We start from the raw sequence: 22,570 nt of genomic DNA, 5'->3' as shown, positions 1-22,570 counted from the left end.
AGTTTAGAGGGAAAAATCACTATTTGGTGGAGCTGTTAACAACTCATAGACATGTGAAATGTGACCCCGACTACACACTGCTTTTTGTAAGACGTCAAAAGCCAAAAAGGTTGGAAACCACTGGTTTCATCTTTAACAATGTGTTGTATTTTAAAAGTTTGTTATATTATCCATTGTGTCAAATCTTCATCTGAAAAGTAACTAAAGCTGTCAAATAAATGTAGTGGAGTGGAAGTATAAAGTAGCATCACATAGAAATACTCAAGTAAAGTACAAGTACCTCAAAATTGTATTTCAGTACTTCAGTAAATTACTTTCCACTACTGCTTAGAGAAAAGGAGAGAGACTCCCAGTGTGGTTCACACTTTTGTTAACAATATTACCAGTAATGACAAACAGGAGCTCAGTTAATTAAGGTTAATTACTTTATAAGGGATATTAGGACCCAGACAGAGTTGTGCCTCTCACTGAGACTCAATTTGGGGTTAATTCAGCTGTGATCGATCATTTTGAGTCTGAAACTGCATGGGAAGAATTTTGTATATTGTCATTTTTGGAAGCTGCACTTCTCAAATACAATTTTTGCACTGCCCCTTTAAACACCTTCGATTACGTAAACAGAATAAACCCAAAAAGTTTTAGTTTTCAATATTTGCAGCAGGCGTCCTGACAGGTGCGTCTTTACTCTTGTTATTACGGTACTTCAGACTACCCGCTGCTCCCCTGTTACCGTCAGTACGGTAGCTGAAAGCCGCAGTCATTCGCTTGTTTATTCCTGAGCTTTGCTGCACCGCTGCTCGACACTCCGCTCAGGCTGATTTCACCTCACTATCTGATACCAAGCTCACTGTTTTCTCTTCGTGCTTCCAGGTAAGTTGCTTAAATTTCATTATAGTCGCAAAATACCCGCATAGATCTTTATTCTGAGGCTTGGAATAAACATATTAATGGCAGTGCGCTTCTCCCGCTGAGCTCTCGCCCCAGAAATTAGTCATACCTGAAAGTAAACTAAGTAATTAATTCTGCTGCAGGGACCAGCGGTCTGTCTGCGAGTTTACAGTCACTTTGTTTTACTTTATATCATTTTTATTCATCATAGCTTGTCATCATATGTTTATTGGAGTATTATTTGGGGATTTTTTGTTATTTTGCTGCGATATCAGGCCCATAAAGCATCCTTTTAAACCGCATCATTTGACTAACAGCCCACAGCTCCTCTGCGTAAAGGTTACCGTCGGGTGAAATCAAGAGAGAGAGACGCAAAGAAAAGGCTGCGGGGCAGTAATCATCCTCACACGGAATTACCTGACGAGTTGAATATATAGAAGTCTGAGTTCATGCCGGATTTCGAGCACTTCAGATTTTCCTATTCTAGCATGAATCCGGTTCTGGGGGAGAGCGGCTTCCTGGCCCCGCAGCAGCAGCACCACCACCAGATGACGGGCCAGACCGACTCCGCCATCCCGGAGCCCGGCTACTTCCTGGGGGACCACGCTGGGTTCGGGCCTGATGGGTTGTCCGGGCTGGACCTGGGCGCCTTGCCACCGTCGGGCCTCGCCTACCTGCACCTGAGCAGCCCCCTGCACCGCGTTCCCCCTGCGGCCACGGCGCTGCGCAACGACCTGGGATCCAACATCAGCGTGCTGAAGACTCTGAACCTGCGCTTCCGCTGCTTTTTGGCCAAAGTGCACGAGCTGGAGCGCAGAAACAAGGTGTTAGAGAAGCAGCTGCAGCAGGCTCTGGAGGATAATAAAGGAGGGGAAGGACACCCGAGGCCCCTGACCAAAGAGATGGGGGTGCAGACTGGATTTATCGGGCCTATCCCAGGCAGGCCGGGCCTCATCCCGCTCCACAACGCCAACAACCCGGCCTACCTGCCCGGCGGCCTCCTCTCTCCCACCCTGAACCCCCTTCCTCTCTTTGACAACAAACACCTGCTGGGGAGCAACCTGAACCCCTTTACGGATTCAAACTCCAACCTCACCACTTGCGGTTTCTCCATCAGCCCGGCGCTGAGTCCCTCCGACCCCACCAAACCCATCACCAACATCAACGAGAAATACGCAGATCACACCGGGACAAACACCGACAACACCCTTCCTCCTACTCCCCATCCTCCTCCTCCTCCTCCTCCTCCTCCTCCTCCACGATTCCTCCCCGGGACTATCTGGTCCTTCAACCACACCCGCAGGTTTGGCACCGGGAGGGAGTCGTGCGTCACGGGCCCCGGAGTCTCCTGGACGCACCCGGACGGTGTCGGGGTGCAGATCGACACCATCACACCGGAGATCAGGGCTCTGTACAACGTGCTGGCCAAGGTGAAGAGAGAAAGAGACGAGTACAAGAGAAGGTAAGGATGGTTTAAAGACATCTTCATCAGCAGGATGGAGCTTGTTGAATGTTGAACATGACTGGAGACCTGATTCATTTATAAATTATCTCTAAAACAGACAATTTGGCTGATTAATATGTTTTGCCATTATTATTTTTAGGGTGGAGAAGTTTGTAGAGCTTCATTCTGTCAGAGTGAGCAACTTCTTAATGACAGATGTCCCAGGTCTGCCACAATAACAATAGTTCTCCAATATTAATATATGTCAAGATATGACAAATACACAGTATGCAAAACCACATGATTCAATTCTTTACATCACAAAAAAAACCTCTTCACATGTCTAAATTATTAAATATGTGTCCGTTTTTAATTAGTTAAAATAGTTTGCCAGAAATTATTTATTCAAACAACATAATTTTGTAAAACAATGTGATAATTTGATAATTCTCACCATCCAGTTTCCCCCAAACCCAAAATATTGGCCTGAACAAGGATGACTCACCACACAGCATCAGAGACGGAGGAAACTATGTATAAAAGATGAATTTATTAACACAAATATCACAACAAAACAATCAGTGGCAATAAAATAGTTATTAGTCATTAATGATTAAGTTTAATATCTTTAACCAACTGATGTGTTTGTAAAGATGTAGCATGTGTGTGTATGTTGTGTCCAATAAGTGTGAAGATTCAGTTTTCCACTGCAAAAAATAAATAAAATAAAGCACTTTGACTGAATTCTATAATATTATTATGGATGGTTTGGTGCATCAAGGAGAAAGATCAGAGAAATGTTGACTTAAGTGGCCATAAAAAAATAATTGCATTAAGCAGAGTATCTTCAGGCCCAGCCAGGTTCTGTTCTGGCAGACTGAAGTATTGATTTCTGTTGCAGAGACTCACTGTCACCTGCAGCACCTGACATCTAATCTAATCTCTTTAATGTAAATTAAATAACACCTCAATCTGGTTAATTATGCAGTTTGTTTGGAGGAAATTATCTTTACATTCTGTCAGGGCTGCAACAATTAGTCAATTAATCCATTAGTTGATTGACAGAAAACTTTTTTTGATAGTTTTTTAAGCAAAAATGCCCCGAAATTCTCAGTTTCAAGCTTATTTAACGAGTATTTTCTGCTTTTCTTTTCTTATTATACGATTATAAACTGAATATCTTTAACTTTTGACTGTTGAGCGAACAACACAAGATTGTACAACACATGTTTAAAGGAGATTATAATAGATATGATGTATCATAATGAAAATACAATTAGTTGCAGCCTCATATTCTTTACAATAAACTTAATGGATAATAACTAATAGCGTAGATCTACATTAGTTTCTGTTTCACAATGTGCTGCATCTGGGCTCTGAAGGTTTTAATCAATAATCTTTCTGAACAGCTGAAACTTGATGCTGATGCACAGCTGAGTGATGTGTTGATCAGAGTTACTGCTGAAGCAGCAATCACTTAACTCTCTCTGGATGTATTATTGTAAATCAATAAACAGGACGGCGTTCTGGCAACATTTGCTTTAAAGGATTTTTCTTCTTTTTTTTTTTTACATTAAATGACATTTATTTGGCAGACGCTTTTGCCCAAAGTGACTCACAATAAGTGCACTAAAACGTGATGGGGTTTAAGATTTGCTGAATTTGCTGAGCTGCAGCACTTTTCCTCCGAACACTAAATAAATGTATTAATTAAAAAGAATCCACAAGGACAAGAGTGCAGCTCTTTTTGCATCCATATGATGAAGAACTATGATTTGTCAGGTATTTTAACTCAACAGATTATCCCAAAACTGCACAAAATGACATATACAATGATATTTTATTGATACTACTAATTCAGATTAGTTTCATTTTTAAGCTAAATTAGTAACTTCCTGTATGTGATAATAAAAAGTAAAACACCTGCACAGCTACAACTTTGATAAATATATGACATTTAGCTCTATGAAAACTTCAGAGACGTCTATAACTTGTTCTTAGTAAGTTATTTGATAGATTACAAGAAACAAACTATTTGCTATTAGGAAATATCATCGTTTATGCAGGACAGGATGCTACAAACAAACAAACAACAAACAAAAAGCTTAATTTGCAGCTTTTATTTTGTATTCAGACAAATGTATGTAGAAAAATGAGTCATCTGTAACCTATTATCTCTGTAAAGATGTTTGCTTAGCAGGCAGTTTTTGTCCAGCTCTGACCTGCTTCACACTAACACACACACTAACACACACACTAACACACACACACACACAATAACACACAAACACACACACACTGACACACAGTGGTCCACTGCTGTGTTATGCTAAAAAACACTGACCTCATTGCTTTGGGCTTCAGCCTGCTGAGGCAGGACGCCACTGCAAGACAAACCTTCCAGTCACATCGATTTCAGAACCAGCTGGATGTTTCACTGAATGGCAACGACTCGCTCTGACCTGTGTGATGTTCACAAACTGCTTAGCGTTTACATTTTACTGTTGCGCTAAACAGTGTTTTAGTTGTTTGCTTTTAAAGCTATGAAACTAAGGGTCAGGAGAGGAAAAGTTTGAATGTTTTTGCCAGTTAGATTGTATTTTGTGCGAATTTTGTGTCCTTAATGTGATGTGTGTACATCGATTTGATGGTTTTATTAGGTGGAGTTTTTCTTTCACAGCATAGAGTTGTGAATAAGGAGTTATTTCAGGTGTCCAGTCATCTGTATGTAATGTATTGGTCATTTTCCTACATAGACAGACAGTTGAAGCACTTCCAGGTTTGGATAGACATGAATTAGGAAATATCAGGTTCATTGATTAAAAGTTAAAGGTGGACATAAAGAAACCTTTAAGACACATGTTAACTACAGTTCCCAGGATGCATTCCGGTTAGAAACATCCAATCACAGAGCTTAAAATTCTGTTTCATGTACCGCTAAAGATCACAGTTTACTTCTGGACGACTTCGACGACTATGCTGCAGTGTGTTTTGTTTTTCTTTGCGATGACAAAGCGTTGCAAGTTTACTGCAGCTCTGATTCATGCCTGTGGTTGGCTTCGTCTCCATAGCAACAGCAGCTAAGGCTCATGGGTATTGCAGTTTTTAGAGCCATGCACCGTACTTCAAGAGTGAAACAGTTACATTTAACGGCCATAATATAAACTTTTAGAAATACTGAGGGCTCTGGCACACCCTCAGATAATTTGATCAGAAATTTAATTTTTTTTTAATTATTTTGATTTTTTAATGTTTTATTTATTCAGTTACATGTTCAATTATACATTCTAAGTAAGTTTTAGTTCCCACCATGAAGGTTTAAATGTTTCAAAGCTCTTTCTGAACTTTTTTTGCAGGCAAAAAGTCGTCAAATTTAAAGATCTCCTCCCATCATTTTTAAAGACAAACCTAAATGCTCTGTTAGGAAGAATAATTGGTGTGTGTTCAATTACATCTAGTCCTTCTCCCTAATTGAATAATACAGAGGAGGGGAGACTTTAAAGTTATTGAATCTAAAAATACTGGAATCAACTTGAAAAATATACCCAACGGTTTTAAACACTAGAATTTAAACTTCCCTCAGGTATTTTTTTTTTTTTTTACATTTGAGAGCAGTAAGAGCACCTTAAACACTCTTCTTCTTCTCTCTGAAAATGTTCTGACTTTTGCTACAACTTACAAAAAAAGAAAATATTTCAACTTTTTTATTTTTGTGCAGCTGATAAACATCTTTGTACAAACTATAGAGAGTGTTCTGGGTTAAAGTTGACCCATATTTATTAAAAAAAAAATCAAATAAATGCTCAAAAATGATGCATTCTGGGTACACATTCACTGAAATCCTGATGGCTGTTTTATGTTACATAAGATCATAATATAGTGTGACTGTGAATGTTTTTTCTCCATAAACAAATAGTGTAAAACCTGAAAAACACTCATTTATTAATGACTGATGAGGTATTTATTTGTGGTTCAGAGAATAATTATGAAGGGATACTTTGAAAGGTCAGAATATCAACAGTATGTAAGGGGTTAAAAACATCTTCAGATGTTAATCTGAGGAGGAGTTTAAAGGTGTTTTTGTGTCTCTGTGAGCGTTTGATGGGATTATCTGTCTGAGTGAAAGTTTAACCTGAGCTGTCGTTTTTTTTTTATCACCATCCTGCTGTTCTCTCCTTTCTCCTTTTCCCTCCTTCTCTCTTTCATTTTCCTCTTCTTCCTTTTTGTTTCTCTCTCTCTCTCTCTCTCTCCCCTCCTCCTCCTCCTCCTCCTCCTCCTCCTCCTCCCTGCTGGGTGGTTTTGTCCTGGTACCTGCAATGCAGCACTGGCCTGTGACCGCCAACAGTGATGTCACCCAGTCTGCCGTCTCTCCCTCTCTGTCTCCATTTCTATCTCTTACCCTCTGCCTCCCCTCTCTCACTTTCTCTCCTCTCGTTTCTCCCTCTCCACTTTAATGCTCTCTCTCTCTTTCTTCTTTGTTGGTTTGCTGCCGTCCCTGTTGACTCCTCTTCCATCTACGTCCTTCTGTGTCTCTCCTCACCCCCCTTTTCTTTCACTCACTCACACATGCCCGCTCCTAATTTCAGCCCCCCCTCTCCTCCCCGCCCTCCCCTCTCCCCCCCCCCCCCCCCCCCCCCCCCCCCCCCAGTCCCATGTGAGCCTCTGCAGCGTCAGACAGGCGCTGACATCATCATTAACATCGTCATCCCTGAGTCACGCCACTCCAATCAACCCCTGCAGATTTTTGTTCTCTTTCTTTCTCAGTTTACGATGATTCATTTCAATTAAGCTTTATTGTTTCAATGTTTTTGACATTCCCGAAAACATGTCACCAAAAAAGTATGTGGGAACCTGAACTTTACAGCCACATGTGAAAATCTGCTGCTACTGTTACAGCCTCTAAAGTGAGCGACTATCTGGCCCATGTGTTTACTTACGGGTTCGGGTCTGGTTGCAGATAATTGTGGGTCGATCCTGGTACAGAGTTTTGCTGGTGCAGGTTTGCAAAACTGAACCCTTGAAAGCTTCTGGTTCCAGGTGGGGGCTGTTGGCTGTGATTGGTCAAACAGATGTGTCTTCACACAACAACACAGCATTTCTATGTGTACATCGGAAAGGACTTTTTATAGCGAGAAACAACGGGGAGCACATTTTGTACTCTGCAAACATTACATCCAATCCTTAATGGTTCAAGCAGTCGGCATTCCAGTTCATCCCGGAGGTTTTGGATGGGGTTGAGGTCAGAACTCTGTGCAGCCCAGTCAGGTTCTTCCACTGCAAACTGGGAAAAACATTTTCAATTTCTATTCGGTCAGCAGAATCTCTTTCTGTCTTCAGAAATCACTTGAAGACCTACAGCACCTTTTCCAAGAGCACCTACTCACCCATATGCTCTTTCTTTATCTCTCGATCCTTCTCTAGCTCCTTCACAAGAAAAAAAAAATCAGTTTCTTCGTGCACTTGCAGCCTTGTGGCACTTACGCCAGGTGGGACATGAAACTGAGTGCTGAGACGATTCTTCTCAAAGGCATCTGGAGTTTAGATTGTGCCTCATTTGTACGTTGCTTTGGACAAAAGCATCTGTCAGATTGATAAATGTATTTCTTTATGAAGCTGGTTTTGCGCATTGTCATGTTAAAACAGAAAAGGGCATCACCAAAAGCTTTAAGCACATTATTGTCACCGTATGCTGCAGCATTAAGAGTTTCCCTTAATCAGATCTAAGGGGTTTACCAGGGAAAAACAAGCCCAGGTGTGTCCACATACTTTTGTCCATATAGTGTGAACATGCACGTGCTTTGTCTCCACATGCTTAAACGCTCACTGTACTATTAATAGAGAACAGAGGCAAATGTCAGCTCTCTCATCTTACCGATATCACCTCCTATTATAGATGACGTGAAGGTGCAGTGAGTCCCAGTGTGTGTGTGTGTGTGTGTGTGTGTGTGTGTGTGTGTGTGTGTGTGTGTGTGTGTGTGTGTGTGTGTGTGTGTGTGGAATGATAATAGAGTAAGAGAGATCTCACCTTGTGTAAAGATACAAGAAGGCCACCCGGGTTGCTTATTGGCAGTGATACTAGCTCACTGTTGTTTTTACCTCCCTCTGCAGGTCTTAAACACACCTGCTGCAGCCACGCAGGAGTCGTGACTTATTTTGCCTCCTGTTAGCTTTTTTTGCATCTGTGAGGAAAGAGAAGTTAACACAGGGAGAGCTCTATGTAGCCTCAAAAAGTCAAAAAAAACATTATATACATTTCATACCATTGTTAGAAAAACATCCCTCAAGTGTTTAGATTGATTTCTCCTGTTTCTCCAGGAAGCTGTTGGTTTCAGTTCAGTATGCTGAGTCTTGCTTGAGATCGATGATCCATCACAATGTCATTATTTTTCTTGCCGTCAGAGTTTTGTTGTTGTGTGATGGCGCAAGCAAAAAAAAAAAGTTATTCCTCTTTGTTAAGTTGAGATTTGAAAGTTGGCTGTCGACTCAGCAAAGGGATAGCTTGACATTTATGGAGATAAATGTTTCTTCGCTTTCTAATCGAGACTTGGATGAGAAGATTGAAACCGCTACTGTTTTTGTACTGTGAGTATAAAGCTAGAGCCAGGAGGAAATTAATTAATTCATTCATTCAACACTTCTAAAGCTCACTAATTAACACCTGATACCTTGTTTGTTAATGATGTAGTTTATAAGTGAATAACATACTGTAACTGTAGCACATAAGGTGACATACAGGTGAAAACAAACCAGAAACAACATATTAATTCATGAGATTTGAACGTGTTTGTAGGTGTATTTATGAAGTTTGCACAGAGCCAGATTAGCTGTTTCCATCTGATTTTAACCTCTATGCTACGCTAAGCAAACATCCTAAAATCATTAAATTGTATTAACTGGGAAATCTTTAGTGGACCAGTTGGTCCGTACCAGTCGAACATATCGACAGCCGGCCGCATCGCTGCAGAGCCACGTGTTGAGACTGACAAACAGATCTTGAGTAGCAAGGACATCAGCTGTGACAGTGTGACACTCTCTTTCTCTCTGCAGTCTCTCTGTTCAGGAGGATCATATCTGCAGCTCAAATAACACCATAATCCTGATTATATTTCCTCTCATACATGCCTGATCACCAGTATAACCAGTAGAAATCAGCCTGGAGTCGAACTGCAACGTTAATGTGATTGTAGCTGAACGATTGAATTGGAAATTGTCTCTGTTGACATGGAGCTAATTTGAATCGAGGTCATCCGCCAGAGACATGAAGTCTTCATTTCAGAGCTACAGCTGCTCGGAGGAGTCGAGTCTGTATGAAGGACAAACGGATCATAAAGACGACAGCAGCAACAATTACTCAACTAATCAATTAGTTGATTAACAGAAAATTAATCGCCAGCTGTTTTGATAATCGTTTAATCATTTTGAGTCTTTTTTTTTTTTAGAAACAATGTCCAGATTCTCTGATTTCAGCTTCTTAAATGTGAATATTTTCTAGTTTTTAATCTTCTATGACAGTAAACTGAATATCTTTGGGTTATTGATTGTTGGTCGGAACAAAACAAGACATTTGGAAACACTGATCAACATTTTTTTGCCATTTTTAGATATTTTATAAACCAAACTACTAATAGATTAATCAAGTAAATAATCGGCAGATAAACTGATAAATTAAATAATTGTTTGTTGCTGCTCCAAAGGATTTGAAGCTTTTCTTTGTCATAAATGATAGTAAACTTGATATCTTTGGGTTTTGGACTGTTAGTCTGACAATTTGAAGGAGACTTTGAACGCATCGATGTCGTTGCTGTGATGTTTTAATACTGGAGTGACCGATCGATTTACCTATCGCTATGAGTTCATATTTGTATTAGACATTAAATATTGATCACATTACAGCATATGTTAAATCCTTCCAAATGAGATGAGGTGTGATTCAGTCCTGCAGTGTACAGTATGTGCAACTTCCGTCTCTGCTGTCTATTTATTTTTATCTTCTCTCCATAGTGACTGAGCAAGTGTTGCAGTGTGATGTTCATGCTCTACGTGCACGCCTCATGTTCTCTCCTTATGTAACACATGCTGAGTAATACTAGAGGTGGTGAGAGGAGCCTTGATGCTGTGTGACAGTGTAGGTCAGTCAGGTAACAGTGGTGGGTTCACGGCTGCAACTAATGATTATTTTCATTATCGGTTGGTTATTTTCTTGATTAATCGTTCAAAATGTGAGAAAATTGTGAAAAACGCCTGTTATAATTTCTTAGAAACCGTCTTCAAATGTTTTGTTTTGCCTGACAAACAGTCCAGAATCCAAAGATATTCAGTTCACTATCATATAAGACAAAGAAAAGCTTTATCCTCACATTTGAGAAGCTACGACCAGCAAATATTTGGCATTTTTCTGGAAAAAATGACTAAAATGATTATTTGATTATCAAAAATAGTTGCCAATTAATTTTCTATCAATGAAGAAATGTATTAATTGACTAATTGTTGCTTCTCAAAGTGCGTTTAAACCTACAAAAACAGGCTGAATCTTAATTCACCTCTGAAAATAAGGCAAGTTGCTGAGGTTGTAACTGTCTTACAACCAAATTATAATGGCTGATCCAATCAAGCTAAAAAATAAAAAAATACCCAATAAAACAACTGGAACTACAACTAAAGATAAAAATATCAATTGACAATCAAATATAAAAGCATAAATAGTCCAGCAAGTTGGCAGTTTGAATCCTGGAAATATCTGGAATAAAATTTGGCTGAAGAGTTCAAATCTGGAGCTTGTTGTACTGGAAATATGTCGATGTATGAATGTGATGAAGATGCAGCAAACCTCATAAATACATGTTAAAAAATATGAATACAAAATATTGTGCAGCTCCAGCAGAGACGTTCATCATATTGTTGTTAAAAAAATATTTTCTGCTCCATACTGCTGATTTATTCAAGTACTGTAATTCTCTGTATATCATTTCATTCATACGCGTTATGTTTTTGTGTGTTTGTAGATGGGAGGAAGAGTACACAGCCAGAATAGATCTGCAGGAGAAGGTGGTTGAACTGGAGGAGGTAATACTGTTACTGCAACCTACACACACACACACACACACACACTAACCCTAACCATAACCCTAACCCTAACCCAGACCCTAACCATAACCCTAACCCTAACCCTAACCCTGACCATAACCCTAACCCAAACCCAAACCCTAACCCTAACCCTGACCATAACCCTTACATTCATTTCCTGGAGACTTACCCTGACCCTAAACTTAACCGCTGACCCAAAACTCCACTTTTTGGGGGGCACGGCCATCTTCAATCAACTGGTCTTATGTCTGTGTCCACGAAAATGGCTTAAGTCATACCGACACACAAACAAAAATTAACTATATCCAATAATATCCAGTACTTACTTCACTTATTTGACTTTATTCAGCTTTTCTCACCCACATCTAGTTCTTCTTCCTCTTCATAATAACAAATAATGTTAGAAATGATGAACTACATTCTCTTTGTGCTACAGAGTTTATGGGAAATATGAAACAAATACCCTTTTATCTATTGCAAAAAACATTTTCATATGAATACAGTAAATTATTGCTAATTGTTGATTAAAGTTGAGTACAAGTCTGATCAGATTTTAGAGGTTTGACAGGAAAGAACATCCGTAAACCTCCTGATGGTAAAATTAACAGCACAGATGTATGAATCTGCAGAACTATTACTGTCATTTATTATCAGAAACTCATCTATATGAATAACTTCCTACTACTGTGTGTGTGTGTGTGTCTGTGTGTGTTTTTGCAGGATCTGCAGGAGAGCGAGGTGTGTCAGGATGAACTCACTCTCAGGGTGAAGCAGCTGAAGGCTGAGCTTGTTCTCTTCAAAGGACTCGTCAGCAACGTGAGTCTGTTCTGAGCTGCGTTCAGCTTTATTTTTTTGTATTTAGTAGGAAAAATATTTTGAAATTGGCCTCAAATCTAGTTTAGAATTCCTCTTTTTTGATTGTTTTTTTTTTTATATAGATTTTTATTCATTGAAATTATTTTATTTTATTGCATTCATGCATTCAAATCCATTTTTACAAGCTGTCATCATTAGATAATTAAAAATGTTCTGACAAAGTATTTACTGATAATTTATTGTTTGCCGTCATGACTCAGCAAGATGTTCAGCTGGCATGAAGAACATTTATCAATCTGTCAGTTACCCATCATTGATGACCCTACACCAAAACAGGACTGGATTATTTAAAGGATAATATCTCTATATTTTTGTAATTGTAAACAAATCTCATGTACAGAGTATTGTGTGTGTATCCAGAGCCTGATATATCTTATTCCTCTGTGCCTTAGACCTCCGTTGTTGTCTAGAAAATATTAAAAACACATCAATGAGCCACACCGCTGCACTGGGTGACATGTTCCCTCATTATGAAGAGTTTGGTCACATTAGTTTGTTCAAAAATGGCTCCAAAGACTAATAACAGCATCACATTTTCAGTCTCCAGAGAGTAGTTCTGTGTAAGGCACTGAGCATGTGCTTTGCTAGCTTGTTCTGCTACATATAACACACACAATACTTAGGATCAATTCAATTTATTGTTGGTTTGGTTCTGAACATGATAAGAAAAATACAGAAAATTGCCAGCAAATCCTTTAACTAAATGTAAAAAGATGAAAATTCTTCTCCGTCTGTCCATCAGAACCTGTCAGATCTGGACAGTAAGATCCAGGAAAAGGCCATGAAGGTTGACATGGATATCTGTCGCCGCATCGACATCACCGCCCGCCTCTGTGACGTCGCCCAGCAGAGAAACTGTGAGGACATGATTAACATCTACCAGGTATGTCTGTGACGATAAAATACCTTCAACAAATCATCCGCCTTCACCTTTAAATAAACAAACCGGTTCCCTCCCAGCAGGTGGCCACGCCCCCCTCCACCTTGAACCGCCGGGCCAGGAAACACAGTGGCCAGTCGGCGAAGAATGGGAACGGGGACGGAGACGAACTGAGCATGTCTGAGAGCGAGGGAGGCGGGGCTAAAGACGAGGAGTCGTGCAGCTCGTCGGCCAATCAGATCAACGAGCAGATGCAGAGGATGCTGAATCAGCTGTAGGTGTTTTTTTTAATCTTTAATGATGTTTAAACACACTCGTGTTAAATCATCATGTAGTTGACATGTCTAATGTGTGTGTGTGTGTGTGTGCAGGAGGGAGTGTGAGTTTGAGGATGACTGTGACAGTCTGGCCTGGGAGGAGACGGAGGAAACTCTTCTTCTGTGGGAGGATTTTCCTGGATACTCACTGGGAGTGGAAACACAGGGAGAGGTACGATTACACACACACACACACACACACACACACACACACACTTTTATATCTATCTTATATTCTTACAAAGAGAAAAAACTAAGTGTCACTTCACCCAAATTCCAAAAAAACATTCTCACATTGTCAGATTATTTTGGTTTATCTGCTGAAGTGCTGAGATAGCAGTTTATAAAGATTTGCTTAGAGCATAAAAATTATTAGACAACAACATATTTCCTGAAACTGTGTGTTCTGAGGATTATCAAGAGTAACAGAGACAACAGTTGACTGTGTGGAGACAAAACTCACTGCATGGATAGAAAATGTCTTCTTGTAATTTGCGTGAATTGAGCCTTTTATGACATTATCTCAGAGTAATATTGCAACTAATACTTGTTTTCATTATAAATTAATCTATAGTTGTAGTTTTTTGTTTTGTGAGATTAACTGACTAATAAGTTAATTAATGAAAAGCAGCAAAAAGGCTGTGAAGTGATTTGAAAATGAGAAGCACTTTAAAATCAGTTGTGCATCTCACAGGAAGCCAGTAGAGGGATTTTAGTCAGAGGGTGAAATGTGAAGATCCTGGCTGCAGTGTTTGGAACCAGTATTAGATGTTTGATCAGGTTCTTAGGAAGACCAGTGAGATGACTATTGTCACTTTTCTTTCAGTTGTAAAAGGTCACTTTAGTGGCATTTTGAATGTGTGCTTCAAAATTTAAATTACTGACATAATAAATCCAGAATTATCCAAAGAAGGCACCAGTACAGAGAGCCGAGGTCATGACATCACGTCGGGGCCTCTGTTCCAATAACTTCTATAACTCACTGAGCATTTCTTTCATGTTGTTCCTGGAGTTTATTTTTCATATTCTAAGACAACTCAGCATCCGGCACAGCGCTTGCTTTTAGTAGTTGAGACTTTGCCATTTCAACAAGGTTAAATGATTTTTTTTTTGTATTAAAAAAACAAAAATTACAGCTCCCATAAAAAATTTGGCATCATGTGTACTCACACCATCGTAACTTATCATCCATATCTATAAAATTCACAAACAAATGTATGTTTTATGAGAAAATATGAAATACATATTGAATAAACAACTATATTAGATAATTTTTTGTTTTTTTAATTTAACATGTATCCATGTGTTTACCTGATCTAAACATGGAGTGAACAACACGACATATTGTTGAGAAACTCTCTGCTTCAAGGCTGAGTTTTTAATTATTTATACCACAACAAATGTCAGGTTTTTTTTTTTACTTCTGAGCAGAATCTGGAAATTCCAGTTTCACCTCGGCTGAAAAGCAGATCTCATCAAAAGTATATCTGCAGGCTAAATCAATAGTGAGGAGTTAGAGCAGCTTTCGATGTAACATCACGGCCATCAGATCGTGTGTCATAGAGAGGCTGCAGTCATCAGCAGCGTTTCCTGCAGTGTCCCCCCCATCCAGCTACGTACGGATCTAGTTTCCCAGCGTCAGGGAAGCCACCGGTCTTTCCTGTCAGTTTGACTTTGCCCCACTTATCTGAAATGACCTGTTCTTAGTCTGTTATGACATTTAACTACAGCAGCCTGTTGTTTGTGAGTTCAGTCCTGATGATGAAGGACGGCTACTGTCTATCCTGGTGACCTGAAAGCTGTTTTTAACCAGATAAGCTCAGAAAGGTTAACGACTGGATTAATGAAGAGCTGAAAGAAGCTACAGGGAAACATACCGAGATTACTTACACACACACACTCAGGTGTTTTCACATTTCTTGATCGGCTACATCTCTATCTCAGTCTCTCTCCTCTGCTCCACTGTTGTCTATCAGCAGGTCTCAATGAGGGGAGTCACATCCACCCGCTACATGACGCACATTTCCTAATTTGGACATCACTCCTGGAGCTACTGCCACTTGAATTTTCTAAAATTAAAAGCATAATAAAAATAAAAACAGGATTTTTAAGCCTCTTTCCACTTTTAATTGAATACAAATAATTTTGCTGCCTTAACAAATACAGATACAGATACAAATACTGGGCTCTCTGCACATCCCTAGTGGGCAGGTTCTTGCATCTCTTTTACTCTTAAAAAAGCTCTGAGTGCTGTAATTATACATGGATTTATCAAAATGTATCCTCAATAAATGTGATAAAATGATTCATCAAGGAAAACTCCCAAATTTTCAATGGTTCCAGCTTCTTTAAAATGTTCTGCTGTTGTGTTACATCATCTCTGTGCCCCCCCCCATCCAAAATGTTTAAATTGTCTCTTTCTTTCTTTCCCACACTGACAAACACTCTCTTCATCCAGCTGCAGCAGCAGGAGGAATCCATCGAGAAGGTGATTAATGACACAGAGTCTCTGTTCAAATCCAGAGAGAAAGAATACCAGGACACCATCGGCCAGATAGAGGTGAGACCTTCTGTGTTTAGGTATTGTGTTCAAGGTATTATAGTGGTATAAGTAGTTGTAGAAAGAACTGTTCCCAAGTAGTTATAGTAGTCGTGTTAATGGGAGTAATTATAAGTAATAATACCAGTTTTATTGATATTTTTTCATGTTTTCTGTCCTGATCAGTTGGAATTGGCTACAGCCAAGAGTGACATGAACCGTCACCTGCACGAGTACATGGAGATGTGCTCAATGAAGAGAGGCCTGGACGTCCAGATGGAGACCTGCAGGAGACTCATCACACAGAGCGGAGAAAGGTAACACACACACACACACACACACACACACACACACACACACACACACACAAACACACTTAATCATACTTGTTTGTGTTTGGGACAGAAATCCAAAACAGATGGTTGGTTTGGATTTGCTAATATACACTTAGTTTCCAGTTTATTAGGTTAAAACTAATTAAAGCTAATGTAGTCTAATACAGCAGCCCTGCAATAAATCATCCATGAAGGTTATAATGTCCAGTTCCTTAAAATTGTTTAGAGAGTTGTTGATTGAACTTCGTGGTCCAAGGGCTGTTTCTAATGTTTAGTAGATCCTCTACCCCTGATATAAATGGTGTGAACAAAATACTTCTCAGTGTAACACAAATATAAAACAGCACCACAAACTACAGCCTCCATAATGACCGCAGAGTTGAATCACCTCATGAAAACAGTTTCAACAAACACACAACATTATGACCTTCATAGAAGTGAGAGTTACTGCAGGATCTACCGAATAAATAAACTGGTGAAAGAGTGTATTTACACATTACAAAGTGCTTTAGAGACACATGTTTGCTCAGCTGATTTCTAGCAGAAGATTATTCCAGAGTTTTGGAGCAATGACGGCAAATATCCAACCAGCTTATGTCTGTAGCTGAACAACAACCAGTCAGCACACAAGCAGGAGTGTGTAGAGAGAGACGGCGGTGTGTGCCTCCATATTATTATTATAATTATTATTACATTTGAGACACAAAGCTTAGAATCAGTTTTTATGAAGGATTCATTTCTTGAAGATCTTTTTGAAGCTCAAAAGGATGTTGATCAAAGTTAGACCAGGTTTTCAAAGAACAATTAGTCAACAGGAAATTAATAAGACTTAGACTTAGTTAATACATCAACTACATGTTCAGTTTTGGTTCTAAATGTGGATGTTTTCTGGTTTTCTCAGTCATATTTGGCAGATTAGGCAGATTAATTGATAATGAAATTTAGTGCTTAGCTTTGTGATGCAAATGTAATAATGCAGAAGAGGCACGAACTGAGGATAAATCAGGACCTGTCTGCGTCTTAAAACACCAAAAAATAAAATGTAAAGGCCACAGATAATGAAAACAGAGTAAAAAAGATGCAACATGTTGGAAAGTTTGAACCAACAGAGAACAGTGCAGCTTTCTGTCCTTTCAGGTTCTCTCTCTCTCTCTCTCTCTCTCTCTCTCTCTCTCTCTCTCTCTCTCTCTCTCTCTCTCTCTCTCTCTCTCTCTCCCTGTACAGGAAGTCCCCGTCTCTCATCACGCTGACCGACTCTGACAGCGAGGAGAAGGAGAGGAAGAAGCCGGCTCTTGCCACCGACTCTGACAGCGATTCTTACTTCGAAGCCAACGCCGCCATCCCTCCTCTGACCTGGAGGAAGCCCTAACACACACTGTTACACACACACACACACACACACACACACACACATCCTGCTGGTCGTCATGCCAACGCTCTTGTTATCCTCTAGTGCTGTCTTCATTATTCTGAAATCAGAGCCAGCAGATGTCATGAGTCTTTTCTTGATCTTTAAGCTTCTCTGAGAGCAGCAGTCTGATGTTGTTTGATCATTTTCACCGACTCAGTCAACATGACAGCAGGTGAATTAGAGCAAAAGGTGTCTGACCAGGTGTCTGAAACAGACTTCAATCTGTTTCAGGTGGCGGGAAAGTTACACCATCTTACCTAATAAAACCCCATAATCTGCTTGCAAAGCTTGTATAGAAAAAGAAGCAAGTTAAGGGCACTGGTGGAAAGATAAGACGCTTCATCAGAAAAAAAAAAGCAAGAATAAATCTTCACTGTGTGTTACTGCTGCCCTCCGGTGGTCTTCAGCTGTAACTACTGCTCAGTGAAGGTCAACCAGAACAAAATGGCACTTTAAAAAGACACATTCACTCTTTTTTTTTTTTTTTTTTTTGCCTTTGATGCTCCTGAGAGATGAGATTAACAGGATGCATTTTATTTTTTAGTTTGCACATGTATCTTGCTCTTTAGCGCAGGAGCTAATTCTTTTTCTGCACAGTTTCTGTAATAATGCCTGTCAGCTGCAGGTCCAGACAGAGGACAGAAGAGCAGTGTAAATGCACGAAGAAATAGTTTGCACATAGACTGTCATGTAGTGGTTAAAAGTGATTGTATGAACAGTTATTTCCACTTATTTATTGCAATAAAGTGCTTGCTATTTTTTTTAATTCTATGCCATATTTTATTTTATGATTTTACAAAATATAACAAGCATAGTAGAAGTTAAGTTCATAAAATATAAATTGCCTGATAACCATTTTTTTCTGGGACTTTACTACAGGTACAGGAACTATAAGATGACAAGTCCTCCATCTATCTACGCCCAAACTGCCTTAAAGATATCCAGTACTTGAGAAAAATGACACCTTCTGATTTAAAAAAAAAAGAACAGTTTTCCTGCATCTGAAACGCCAAAGCTACCACTAAGGACGCTGAAGTCATGTCCTTGGTATTGTTTATGGGAATATTTTAATGAGTTTTGAGGTGTTTTTTTTGTTGTACAATTACAAATTACACATGTTGGATTTTTAAAAGGCTGATTCTGATATTCTTTAGGGTCAATATCTTTAAATGTGACTGTCTTTATTGTTAAAAATTAAGTGAAATTACACTACAAAGTTAAATTTAGTTAAATTCCGAGAAATGTGGACTAAATATAATGTGAACATTTTTAATTTACAGACTTTTAGGGGTCTAACAGGATTGTGCAGTGACCCTGACCACATTCTTAATAATAATCTTATATTGTAGTTAACGCAGACTCAACCCTGACACCATCTGTAAACACTGTTACATCATTTGCATGGAGAAAAGTTACCAAAGGTGCAAGAATTTATAGATTTGTTATTTTAAACAGTTTTCACAGAGTCAGAATCAAAAGCAAAGCCTGAGAAGCTTTTTTTTAATTTTCTTTTTCTATTAATTTGGAATTTTTTTTAATTGCAAGTTTTTATTTTATTTTCCGATCTTTACATGTGTCTTGTTTTATTGACCAGTGTGATTTTTAATTGTTTTATTGTTTTTGTTTGTTTTTTGGGTTTATGTATGACCAAACACACGGTCACTTATGGCGTATAAATGAAGTATTTTTATTTGCAAAAATGAGTATAAGAAAAAATCTGTGAATATAGTTTTTAAGATAAATGAACTAATCTTTCAACTGATTTTTCCTCTAAATCTAAAAAAAAGGGAAGGTGTCACATTTTTCAAATTTGTTACCAAATTATAGTGGAAGTCAATGGGTTATGAAATAATTACCCTCAAAATCCCACACAGCCCGTTTCATACATTTCTACTGTAAAATGTGTGAACAGATTTGTTTGAAAGGACTCGTCTGAGATTTTGACAGTTGGCATCAACAGAATTATATTAAGAGCTTTTTATTTTTATTTTTATTTAACAAAAATCGAAAAACCTATTTTACGAAATCTTTGTCCTTGAAACCTGTACAGTTTGTAAAGGCTAAATACTGTATACTGTATATACTAATGTATATAATAAGGCTGTGTATAATGCTGAACTAATGAATGCTAAGTAAGTTATTATGTCAATTTAGTTGAGATCAGTGCAATTTAAAATTTTATTCATATATCATTTAGTTTGAACATTGCATTTGCTGTTGATTGAACTATTTGTAGTTTCATAGCACTTAAATTAGCAAATAAGTATTTTTTAACAAGGTTTCAGAGCAAAAAACATGTCCAGAAATGTTAAAAGTTGAATTGATTTGACTTTTATCGGCTGGATGATCAGAACAACTTTGAGTTTGCGTTCTTGTTTGTTTGAGGACTCATATGAATGTTTCACAGTTTACAGTTCACCTCTTCAAACACTGACACATCTCTCATTAAGTGAATGTCTTGCTTATTCAATAACCTGCCATGTTTACCACAGAAAACAGACCCGTTAAAGGAACACGTTTAGTTTTAGTCTCGTAATTTTTCTTCATTGTGCACATTTCCAGTTGTGACTAAATATCTGAAATGACTCATTTCCATAGTATTATTTTATCAGTTTACATTTTTGTACAGATAGTTACAAGTGCCCAGTGAAGAAATGGACTAAAATTTAAAATGTTATATTGTTCCTTTAATGCCAAGAATGCAACAAAGCAACTGCAAGTGTACAATATACTTTAATAATAAAGCAAAATAGACAAACATCACTCACCTCATGAGACTACTGATGCTGCTTTAACTGAACTGTTGAGATCTATATTAACAAAAGTGTAAATAGCATCTGTTGAGAGAGCAGAACATGGAGAAATGCTCTAAACGAGCATGTGAAAATTACAATAAAAATGACTTATAGACCTCATGAAACACAAGTTAGAGCCTGTGAATGAGTGTGTGTGACTCAGATCAGCTGATTGAACAGGAAATGGGGGTGAAAGGTACATATAGAAAAGAACGACAGGAGTGAAAGTGTCTGTGAGGAGAGGGACTGAATTCCTTTTCCTCGTTAAAATGACGGGTGAAATGCATGATGGTGGTTGAAATAATGTTACTGAGATCAGATGATGTTGGTGAATTTATGAGATTTGAGAAGTAGAAGAAGTCGTTATTGTTTTCATGAGGTCTTTAACTTGTTTTCTTTCAGTCACAATGTGCAGAGCTGAATGTTTGATCTGAAGCAAAATGAAAAGTTGCACAGAATAAAGTACTTGAAAGAGTCTCTGTTGTGTCCGTTTGTTCTTTACAGAGGTGGAAAGTAACTCTGACTCTACTTCATTATATTTACTATACTTAAGTATTTCCATTGGATGCTTCTTGTACATTTCACTTCACTACATTTGACAACTACACAATGTAATAGGGCTGCAGCTAACGATTATTTTCTTGATTAATTGATTAGTTGTTTGGTCCATAAAATGTCAGAAAATGGTGAAATGTCTTCTTTTACCGACCAACAGTCCACAAGTCAAACATATTCAGTTTACTGTCACAGAAACCAGAAAATATTCATATTTGAGAAGCTAGAATTTAAGTAAAAGTACTATTATTATATTGATGCATTAATGTGTACACTAAGCAGCATTTTACTGCTTTTGGAACTAAATATACTATTTTACATCCTGTTGAGTTGTTAATCTACAAAAATGCATCATAATTTATCAGCTCATGATACTGTAAAATAACTACAGCCGTCAGATAAATGTAGTGAAGTTAAAAGTACAGCATGTCTCTCTGAGTATTAAGTAGAAAAAAAGAAAAACACAAGTAAAGTACCTCAAAATTGTACTTAAGTAGTTTCCTTCTGCTACTGATTACTCTACATTAAACTATCCAAAAGTATGAATTCTAGTAGTACTAGTATAGATATTTTTAAATATAATCATTTGAGCACCACCTGGATCAGGCACAACATTAAAATATCATTCACAGGTTAATTTGAAAGGTAAAAGTACATTTTAGTGACAATACTTGTGTACTTCTACTAAAGTGAAATACTTAATACCACTACAGCTACTTTTACTTCAAGTAAAGGATCTAATTGCCTTCTGTTCAGACTGTTTTATTGGATAAGCAGAAAACAGGGGTCCAAAGCAGCAAAACAAACAACTTCACAGCAAATCAATAAAGAAGAATAAACACCAAAACCGCACACGAAGAAAAAGCTGCTTAGAGAAAACAGCTGTGCTGCTTCAGCACATTAAACACTGAGTGCTGAGAAAACCAACAAACACTCTGTGTGTTTAAATACTACATGAAGACAAGATACTATGCAGTATTGTGATAAAATGTAGTAACCAAGTACATTTACTCAAGTGCTTTACTTTTAAATATTTCCATTTTATGTTACTTTACACTTCTACTACTACTCCACTCTGTAGATACTAGGGATGTGCAGAGGGCCCAGTATTTGTATCTGTATCTATATTTGTTGAGGCAGCAAAATTATTTGTATTTGTATTTGAATAAAAGTGGAAAGAGGCTTAAAAATTCTGTTTTTGTTTTTATTACCCTTTTAATTTTAAAATTAAAGTGTTACAAAAAGTGTTCATGAAGCTTGTGTCAGTAGGTCAGCTTTATCTCTGGGGAACACCCCCAACTCTGGGAGTGATGCCCAAATTAGGAAATGTGCGTCATGTAGCAGGTGGATGTGATTCCCCTCGTTGAGACCTGCTGATAGACGTAACAGCAGAGCAGAGGAGAGACACTGAGATAGCGATGTAGCCGACCTGCGTGTTGGTATTTA

General features: G+C 38.3%; 1 protein-coding gene across 3 annotated transcripts; it reads left to right on the top strand.

The window, feature by feature from the left end:
* The first annotated feature begins 767 nt into the window (after window positions 1-767).
* Window positions 768-21,044, top strand: iffo1a (intermediate filament family orphan 1a). Of its 3 annotated transcripts, none has more exons than XM_044336428.1 (10): window positions 768-870; window positions 1,206-2,350; window positions 11,335-11,395; window positions 12,137-12,232; window positions 13,035-13,175; window positions 13,256-13,446; window positions 13,544-13,661; window positions 15,948-16,049; window positions 16,215-16,345; window positions 17,588-21,044. In XM_044336428.1, the coding sequence occupies exons 2-10, from the start codon at window positions 1,338-1,340 to the stop codon at window positions 17,730-17,732; spliced, it is 1,998 nt and encodes a 665-aa protein (XP_044192363.1). In that variant the 5' UTR covers window positions 768-870; window positions 1,206-1,337; the 3' UTR covers window positions 17,733-21,044. The 3 variants fall into 3 exon arrangements, with proteins under 3 accessions (XP_044192363.1, XP_044192364.1, XP_044192362.1); XM_044336429.1 differs by having other exon boundaries at window positions 13,253-13,446; window positions 13,547-13,661; XM_044336427.1 differs by having other exon boundaries at window positions 13,253-13,446.
* Window positions 21,045-22,570: the final 1,526 nt, after the last annotated feature.

Source organism: Thunnus albacares, chromosome 19 (genome assembly GCF_914725855.1).
Source record: "Thunnus albacares chromosome 19, fThuAlb1.1, whole genome shotgun sequence".
NCBI classification, from domain to species: Eukaryota; Metazoa; Chordata; class Actinopteri; order Scombriformes; family Scombridae; genus Thunnus; species Thunnus albacares.
Note: the sequence above shows the minus strand (reverse complement) of the source record. Positions and strands in the feature narration are given on the sequence as shown.